General features: G+C 45.3%; 1 protein-coding gene across 1 annotated transcript; it reads right to left on the bottom strand.

The window, feature by feature from the left end:
- Nucleotides 1-6118: 6118 nt before the first annotated feature.
- LOC123042219 (uncharacterized) lies at nt 6119-7598 on the bottom strand. The gene is made up of 2 exons (XM_044464720.1): nt 7305-7598; nt 6119-6533 (listed from the first exon to the last, which is right to left on the bottom strand). The coding sequence occupies exons 1-2, from the start codon at nt 7534-7536 to the stop codon at nt 6286-6288; spliced, it is 480 nt and encodes a 159-aa protein (XP_044320655.1). The 5' UTR covers nt 7537-7598; the 3' UTR covers nt 6119-6285.
- Nucleotides 7599-10335: the final 2737 nt, after the last annotated feature.

The raw sequence follows: 10335 nt of genomic DNA, 5'->3' as shown, positions 1-10335 counted from the left end.
GGTAAAGATTAATATATAGGACGATGGTATTCGGACACTGAAAGAGTTTCAGAGTGCACGGGATAGTCATTGGGTCACCGAAAGGGGTTCCGGACACCCCCGGTAAGTGTATGGGCCTAATGGCCCAAAAGGGGGGGACAGACCAGCCCCTGGTGCGCCCTTCTTTGGACAGCAAGCCCTAAGGGAAGGAAAAGGGGGAGGGCTAGCCCCTCCTGCCTTTCCCTCTCATGGGAGAAAGGAAAGGGGTCTCCACCCTCCCTGCCTTTCCCCCGCACCTATATAAGGCAGGGGGAGGCGTGGCTTGGGAGGGACTCCAAGTAGGATTCCTCCTACTTGGGCACCTCCTTTGGCTGCTCCTCCCTCCCTCCCACCTATATATATGTGGGAGGGGGCGCCTAGCACATAACAGACAATTGCCTAGCTGTGTGCCGCGCCCCCTCCACCGTTTACACACCCGATCATATTTTCGTAGTGCTTAGGCGAAGCCCTGCGAAGATCACTTCACCATCACCGTCACCATGCAGTCGTTCTGCCGGAAATCATCTACTACCTCGCCGTCTTGCTGGATCTGTGCATTCGATACTAGATCGGTTGGAGCGCAATGAAAGTTCGACTACATCAACCGCATTGTGAAAGGCTTCCGCTTATGGTCTACGAGTGTACATAGACACACTCTCCCCCTCATTGCTATACATCTCCATGGATAGATCATTGTGTGTGCGTAGAATTTTTTTGTTTTCCATGCAACGATTCCCAATAGTAATCATGTGTAAGCATTTAAAATAAACTAAAATCACCAAGTAATCATGTAAATCAACTAAGAGCATCTATAATCATCTAAAAGCATTGAAAAACCATCTGTGATCATCTAAAAGCATTTAAAATGATCTGAAATCATGTAAAAGCATTTAGAATCATGTTAAATCATTTACAAGCATATACATTCATCTAAAAACACCTAAATCATGTACAAGCATCACAATTCATGCAAAATCAGTAAAATCCTAGAATACCTTAGTTGTGCTCTTTTTTTTGCTTGTTTGGTGAGATGTGCATTCTTCTTCTTGCCTCTCTCCGAATTCTTCTTGCATCCTGACTTGTTGTGTCCAGGATCTCCACACATAGAGCATTTTATTGTGGTTCCATGCTTGCTCATTTTCTTCCCCTAAGGAGCTTCTATTTCTTCTCTTTTCGTGTCATTTTTCTTAGCCTTCCTAGCATTCTCAAATATCTTGGAGCTTGAGACCTAGGATTTGTAGACACAGAACACATCTCCTCACCTTCTACAGGCTGCAAGTAAGGCTCATGTTTTTTTGAACACCTCAACAGAGTAGAAAGGATGAATGTAATCATCAGTTTGCTTCTTAAACTTGTAGATAGCACTAATGGCATGGTGCCAAGGGAGACCAACCAACTAGAAATAGCCACAGGAGCATGTTCCTTTTTCAGGATATACAATGTACCGCCTTACCCTTCCATTGATATGCTTCACTTCAAACCCATTTTCTCCATTCCAAAGCACCTCAAGATATTGTGTCCAAGCAATAGATTCCTTGAGCTTTTTAAAGATACCAGTGCATATTTTCCCTGTCATTTTCTCACCCTTCCCCTTTTGTTCTTGAATTCTCACAAATATTTTTCCCAATCTTCTCTTGCATAGAAATAATTGGATAGAACCTAGCATCAACAGTGGCATGGTTGAATGACTCACAGAGATTATTGTCAACTGACTCACAATTTGGTCCCATTGGAAAAAAACCTTGCCCAATGCACTGGCTCTGTCCTCATCATGTCCTTAGCCCCTTCAGGTGTCTCTTATGCTAGCTTGGCTCTGTAATAGTTTAAATCTTGCTTATTTGAAGCTTTGGCAACAACCCAAAAAAATTTCAGCCAATCATGAGCTCTGTGCTTCTTCCTCCAGTTAGCATATATGTGCCTAGCACACATCCTGTGCTCTGCAGCTGGAAGATAGCCCTTCATGGCATTAATCAGGCCCTTTTGTTGATTAAAGATAAACACCCAACCAACTCCATTGTTGTTGATGTCAAGATCCGTGATGAGTAGCCCAACAAACCATTTCCAAGTTTCATTGGTTTCCTACTCACCTACAACCCAAGCTAGTGGATACATCTGCTTGCTAGCATCCCTACCTATGGAAAACAAGAGCTCACCCTTCACTGCCCCTTTGAAGAAGCATCCATCAAGGCCTATCACTTTCCTGCATCCAGCCTTGAATCCTTGCTTCATTGCATTGAAGCAAACACAGAATCTCTGGAATATATTTTGGTGCATGTTTGGTGGATCCAGACACACAACAACGATGCTTCCAGGAGTGCTCCTAAGCAGCTCCAATTGGTAATCAAACACTATGGTATACTCATTATTCATACCACTCATCAATCTGTCCATCATAGTTGACTTTGCATATTTGTACTTTGAGGTTGAAACATTAGCAAACATGTCTTGCAATATAGTGGCTTTCATGCTTTCTATTTTCCACATAGGATTAGCTAGTATGAAGTGCTCATACCTCTATGCAATCAACTTAGCAGTCACAAGCTTGTTGCACCTATTCTGTGCACATTGGTGCTCATCATTGAAAGTGATCACTTGGAGTCTGGATGTTCTTGATCTTTTGGCTGCATAGATGAGCCAAGGGCAACCATCCCATCCACATTGCGCCCTAACTCATCATTTTTGATTCCATGAACCTGATACTCCTCTTAGTAACCAGACCATACCTTCTCAAAGCTTTGGAAAGCTGGTTCTTGCTTCTGAAAACCATGGTCAATGCAAAATGTGGTATCTCAGTGTCATTGTTATACCATGAAAACTTGATGTTTCTTTTAACTACCTCTTAATCAGAATATTCCTCATAACTATAGTCCTCATCAGAAGAATCATACTTCCAAACCTCTTCTTCTCCTGCTATTTGTTGCTCCATGTTGGCAATAAGCTCAATTGGTACCAGACATGATGCATCTCATTCAATCCAGCTCTTGCTCTATTTCATTCTTTTCTTAGACTTTCTAGCATGCCTCCTTAGCTCCACAACCTCTGAATCTTCTCCACTGTCATCAGTATGTGGAATGTGCTCAAAATCACTCTCTGAATCAGAACCTGATTTGTTACCATTAGCAACTCCACCTCCAACCTGGTTTTGATCTGCTGCAGCAACTGTATGTTGAGTTGGATCAAACACTTGAGAAATTGTAATTTGACTAACATTTGGATGTTGATCTACATTTTCATGCCTCGCAGCAATTGTATGTTCACTTGGCCTTGCACTGCTTATTATATGCTTCAATGGGCTGCTCATAACTTGTGTGACCACACCTGTTTCATTAGTGATGAGCACATCACTCTCAGACTCACCATGTTCAGCAGCACTGATGACAACATCATTCTATCTTTGCATAGCTTGCCCTCCCCCAACATATTGCAAATTAGGATCAATTTGGACGAACTCACCACCCAAATGGAAACAGACATTCAAAATCTCACTCGAGCCCATGATTTCACTGAAATAGACAAATAAGGCGAACCAAATTAACCTATCTTTGCTCTGTATGAACAAAATCTATGGCTAAATCACACAAAAATCATATCTTTTAGCCCGTAAAACCACCCCCAAAATCTCGGTAAAACCCTAACCATACTGGTGTTATCATAGGCTAAACTACGGGCATCGGACGAGAAGGGCATCGATGCGATTACCTTTAGGTGTTTGCGCCCCTACGTCGTCACGATCATCGCTGTACCATCGATCACCCGCCGGTCGCCATTGTTGCCGAGTGAGAGAGGTGGAACGTAGGAGGGCACAGAGTGCTCGAGGTGGACTGCCCCTGTGCCCCGTAGGAATGGTCGATGTAGGGGTGCTCTGCCTCCTCGGCCTCCGAAGGACCGCCAGACGGGACTCAATGGGTCGGCCCAGTCTATTCTTATCTCATACGCCAACCAATCACGACCATGCCTTGCCACATCGACAATCCCTGTTTGGCAGACGACTCCAATCGATTTGGACAAGGATCAAATAGATTAGGGTGCAATCGATAGGGATTTGGACTTTGGGGTTCATTTTGCCGGACCTCTACCAATTCAGGGTTTAAAATAGACTTTTTCCTTAATTGGTTGTGGGCCACAAAGAATGAAAAAGGACATACCAATTACCTGAAATAACTATTAAAGGGTATCTTTGCAAAGGTTACTCACATCGTTTACTGGTGATGACAAGTGTCACACTAATCATAAAATGTATTGCAACGTTACGTTACACATGTCGAGATCTTCGAAACTAGATCTCATGTTACTAGATTTGGATGCACTTTTTTTCTCAAAAAAAACCATGAAACCAAAAAATCGGAAATTAAAAAGAAACCAGAAAACCACAAAAAAAGGAAACCAAAAGCTGAAAAAAAAACAAAAGAAAAAACAAAGTGGAAACCGAAAAAGCACATTTTGTGCCTTTTCACTTTCTGGGAAGTACCGTGAGCACCGTTGTGCTCACGCGGAAGCACGACTGTGCTTTACTGTGAAACACAACTATGTTTTTACTTTTCACGAAGCACAGATGTGCTTCACGCAGAACCACAACTGTGCTTCACCTTCACTTTTTGGAAGCACATTTGTGCTTCACCGTGAAGCACAACTGTGTTTTTTTACTTTTCAAGAAGCACGGATGTGCTTCACGCAGAACCACAACTATGCTTCACCTTCACTTTTTGGGAAGCACATTTGTGCTTCAACGTGAAGCGCAACTGTTTTTTTTTCACACAGTGTGCTTCATGAAAGATAAGCAACGATATTTTTTCCCCAAGAAAATCTAGGAAAAACCATGCAAAGTACAAAATCCTGAAAAAAGGCGCCGGATGTCCACGTGCATGGAGCATAGAGCCGATCACTTATCTATATCTATGTATATCTATATCTATATCTATATCTATATCTATATCTATCTATATCTATACCTACTAATAAAGCAAGGTGTGTTTCTCCAATTTTTTCATCTGTTCACCGCCGAAAAGATTTTTCTTTTATTTGAGCTGGTACTAAATTTTTTTTGTGTCCATTTGTTAGAAAATAATAATGGTTTGTCCAGAATTTCGTATCTGGGCCACGCGCGCTCTGGCCCAGCGAAACCAGCCCACTATATTTACTGCCCAGGTAGTGGGGAAAACACTATTTGCCGCATAGTGCGCCATATAATTGGGACTTCGCACAGGACGCTCAAGACTGGGCCGGCCCATTTTATTTTTCTTCTTTACTTATTATTTTCCTTTATAACTTTTCTCATTAAACTTTAATTTTTTTTCCACAAAAATTTCGGAATTTCAATTTTGGTTAAATTTTCGAAAAAAAATCAGAAATTTAAAACAAATACTTTTTTGAACTTTTTTTTGGAATTTTATTTGTCTCTCTCCAAAAGTAGTTTAAAATTCAAAAAAAATAGTTTTTTCCCAAATTTTCTTGAGATTTTCAAAAAATATTTACATTTAAAAAATATTCAAAATTCGAAAAAGATTCTTCTTTTACAGAAATGTTCACGAATTGAAAATAACGTTCGTGTCTGAAAAACTCACTTTTTAAAATTGTTCTGAATGTTGAAAACATATTCCTGCTTTTTTTTAAACACCAATTGAAAAAATATTAGTGATTTTATAAAAGGTTCATGTTTTCCAAAATGGTTTGTAAATTTCAAAAAATGTTCCTGTTTCATATTATCTCTCCCGTTGCAACGCACTGGCATATATGTTAGACTGCTAGTTATCGCTTATTAGATGTGGTTTCCTTCTCTGCAACTCACAACAACTGTCATGTCGTCAATCAACTGGGAGACGATCATCCCGTCAACTCACAACAACTCACAACAACTGCCCGGCGTTGCTGCCATCGTCGCCGTCGCTGCGGCCATCGACATCGCCGTTGAGTCATTAGTCATCATGGCTCCAATCACTGCAGCGTTATGTGGCCTCATCTTCTGCATTCCCTTGCTTTGGTACCAATTGTTGAAGCCAAATCTAGCTCTCTACTTTACGCAACTCTATGAAGAATAGAGGAAAAAAAGGTGTTTGTCGTGTGTGCAGCTCCCTCGAGAACAGGGGGACACATGTGTTTGCCATGCACACAGGACGTTTTCCTCTTGTGTTAAAACAAATACGCTTACAACATTGGAAGTGCCACACAGGCCAACCTTCCTGACTTTATGTCACTCACGCCTTGCACCTCTGGTGAAACAGAACTCCTGCTCGGGCGCATCCACGAGGCAAACTACTCAATCACCATCTTCTAACCTAGGTGCAAAGCCAAAATACATATGCAGATACATAAATAGTAAGGGTTAAAACTAACACCCGTTGCCCACCGCTGCACCGGGGGCCCTGTCTCCGGCAGGACCATCGCGTGGCCCCTGTCTTCATGCGACGGGCCCATGAGCGTGGATGCCGGTTCAGCGGCCGCGGCCGCTGCGAGCAGAAGCAGCAGCAGCGACCCCCGCCACATGTCGAAGGTCTGGTGCCGGAGCTTGATCTCTTTGCCTAGTTCGTTTAGCAAGGATAAAGAAACAGAGCATTTCGATGTCAGTTGGACTAGCTTTTAAAAGCATGGCAAAATTCTTCTCAATTTAAAAATCTTTATTACAATTGGAAGGTGCAGCATTGGCCTATATACATTCAGACAACAAACAAAAGCATCAGAACACTGTTGTTTTTTTCAAGCAGAACTCTCATTTGACTTATCCAACATCTTTTGTACTACTGGAGATGTGATGTTTGACAGCAGTCTTCACTGCGCTAGCAAGGTAAAGATTGTTTTGCAGCAGCAGAAAATGGCGCTTGGTAAGTATGGTAGTCAAACACAAAGCGATCAGATATGTTCGATGTATTTGTTCAGTTGGCAATCATGCGAGCTAGTGACATTGTTAGTTGTTACTATGTGCTACGGTGCTACTAACCTGACCGTGTTACTACGTGCCGCACAATTAGCCATATAAACCCAAAATCTGATACTCTGTATTCATGCTGGAAGCCTGAAACCGAAATATAGTGTTCTTGTGTCGTGTGCACTTGCTGTATCAAGAACTCCATCGTATCACATTATTGGACTGCAGAACAGATGCTACCTTCATATGTTTAGCTTAAAACTGAAACAGTTAACTGTATATGTCACTCTCTCTGCAGCCTACTGGAAAGTAGTACATGGGCGCACTTGTTCTTAACTAAAGCTGTTGTTAACTCCTGTCTTAAACTCAAATTACTTCCTACGGTAACCAAGAAAACATGAGCAGAGGATCCAAATCGTTTCCTCACCAGGAAAGGTGGTGTGGCGGTGGACCCGAGCAGCTGGATCTCCTGCACGCCGTGGATGCTCCACCCGGCCGGCTGCGAGATCCGGTGGGAAGAGGGCTCGCACGGCCACTGAACCGGTGTGAGGCGAGTGTCGGTGAGATTGGCATGGAGAGAACGGGGATGAACTGGGAAGGAAATTTATAGAGGTCGAGCGGAGAGTGGGAGATTCGGAATTCGGTGGTCTGGTCTCCATTGTCTGCAAGCAAGCCGTGACCGAGTGACGTGACGTCGCGTTCCGCCGCCCACTCTGGAACAGAGCGAGAAACAAGCGACACGGGAGAAGAGATGTCAACTATCGGTGTCGGCTTGCATTTCAGTTAGGGAAGCTTTCAAGCACGCGTCGACGGACTCCTTCTGACGGCCGGCCAGGCCAGGCCGGGGATCGACGAGATTGGCTTTGCTATCCATATGACGCGGCCGCTCACATCCTTTCCGCACTTTCCTCCCATGCATATTGGGATGTGTCCTGGAAGATAAGCTTGAAATTGAAGAGAAGCGGAAAAGAAAACGGGAGCTAGAAGACGTCAGAAGACTATTGAGCCCGGATGAACAGTAAATTCATAAAAAAAATCAAAAAAATCTGAATTTTTTTGTGGTACACTTTGACAAACGTTACAAGTGTTTGCAAAATTTCATCATGAGATCACATTTCTGGAAGGCGTGGCAAAAAAACAAAATCAGTGTTTCTAAATGCTTTCAAAAGTAGCATTTTCAAAACATCGTTTTTGTTTTTTTTATGTCACGCCTTTTTCGAATGTGATCTCATGATGAAATTTTGCAAGCACTTAAAAAATTTGTCAAAATTCATCACAAAAAAATTAGAATTTTTTGAAATTTTTTTCATTTTTTTTTCATTTTTACTGTTCATACGGGCTCATTTGAGCCCGAGCTCAAATACTCCACGTCCAGACCTGAGTGATTATTCTCATACTGCTAACTTGTGCAATCAACGGCCGATCTGATCCTATACTACTCCCCTTTTGGCAGTAGTACAATGTACTGTAAAATCTCTTAAAAAGTACGGGTCTAAGGGCATCTCCGAAGCGCGGACCCTTGAACTTGTGCAAACGTCGAGCTGTCCGGATGCAATTTGTCATTCAAAGTCGTATCGGATTGGTCTGCCCACCAGTCCGGATGTCCGTACTTCCGTGTACGAAAGCAAACAGGGGGCTTTGCGGAAGTCCGGGCGCCAGCCACGTAAGACTCTGACATCCCCGGCCCACACAAAATCCTGTCCGAACCCCACGTCTCCATCCTTCTCTTTTTCTCCACACCCGCTTTCGATCTCACCAACACCGCAACACCGCCGCTCTATCACCCCAGCAAGCCTTTCCCGGAACTCAGCGACCTCTACCGCTACACCCGGTTTCTACGCCACTTGTCCTCCGTCGCCGGTACATACCGCTCGTCCGTCCGCCGTGCAGGTATCATCTGCCGGTACGGGGTCACCACACTCGGCAAGTGTTTGGTGAAATGTCCATCTAAATTTTTTGTCTCTTATTTGAAATAATGAATTCACACATAGAGTACATATACGAGCACTATGTTGAGTTGTCCAACGAGGAGGACTATGCGGATGAAACGACGATAATGCAGGCGGTCCATGCAAATGCAGAGGTTGTGGAAGAGCATGTTCTTAGTTTCAACAGATCGATCAATAGTCATCGAGTACTCAATTGGAATAGGCCATGGGGCCATTTGACGCTGATGGACAATTACTTTGCCCTCGATGCCCTATTCACGAACCAATGTTTTTGGTGCTTTCAAATGCGAAAAAATGTTTTTGATCGCCTCTACAATAGCGTTCGGTCCTACGATGACTAATTCATTTTGAAAAAGGGGGCCGTAGGGAGGATTGGATTCCTTGGTTACAAGAAGTGCACAGACTGCAGCGCGGGGAGGGGAAGAGCAGATGGGGGAGGGGATGAAGAGGAGACATGCGCGGCCTGCGGGCGCAACGACAGTTCCACCGCACGTTCGCTTGACAACCGCAACCTCTCCGTGCGACAAAGGGACGCCCAGGCGAAACTGTTAAACGCGCACGCCAGCCCCTTCCTACGTGGCACACAAATTCTGCCAAATTGTGTCAAGATTTGTGCATACGCGACTGGACGACGATCCATCCATGTGGGCGAGTTGCAAAACTGCTATACATGTGGGCGTTATCATTAGGGTTTTGAATAACATGAAACATCCCCATAATTCCTATGCTCTTCATGAAAAAAATGGTTTCGTTGGTTCCATAAGCTCCACTAGCCCGAAATGAGTGCTTCTATAAAACGTGATATTGCCTTTCTCTGCTTAGCATCAATCAACATCTCAATCGGGGCCAAATCCATGTTCCATTCAAGACCAATTTTTCACTATAATATCTAGCTAAGATCAACCCAATGCAGAAAGACCAAAAAGCGGACAAGACTGATGGCGTCCCTCGACGCAGCGCTCCTACGCGGCCGCTGCCACCGCCCCGCCGCCCGCCGCACTCCTCCTCCGCTGGCCGCGGCCGCCGCCCGCCTCCACTCCTTCGCCTGCCGTGGTTCTCCGTCAGCCGCAACCGCCGCCGCGGCGTCCGCCTGCCTCCGCTCCTTCCCCTGCTACGCTCCTCCGCCCGCCGCAGCCGCCGCGGCCTTCGCTGCCTCAACCAACTTGTTGTTGCGCCTGCGCCGCCGTCGCCCGGCCCCGAGCTCGCCGCGCCCACCACCCGCTCGCCACGCCCCGCCCGGCCCCGAGCTCGCCGCGTCGCCCCCACCCCGAGTTCGCCGTGCCGTGCGCCCTCCCCGAGCTCGCTGCGCCGCAGCCGGCCCCGAGCTCGCCGCGCTCGCCGGCAAGCGACCCGATCGCGCGGAGCAACGAGGCACCGGCGAGGGTGGTGGGCGCGAAGTAGGCGCCGGCGAGCTGCAACCTTCCCTGCCTCCGTTCGTTGACGAGGCCAACGACGGCGCCCTCGATCCCATCTCTTCCGACCGACATAGAGAGAAGAAAAGGGTAAGGT

Source organism: Triticum aestivum, chromosome 2B (assembly GCF_018294505.1).
Source record: "Triticum aestivum cultivar Chinese Spring chromosome 2B, IWGSC CS RefSeq v2.1, whole genome shotgun sequence".
NCBI lineage: Eukaryota > Viridiplantae > Streptophyta > Magnoliopsida > Poales > Poaceae > Triticum > Triticum aestivum.
Note: the sequence above shows the minus strand (reverse complement) of the source record. Positions and strands in the feature narration are given on the sequence as shown.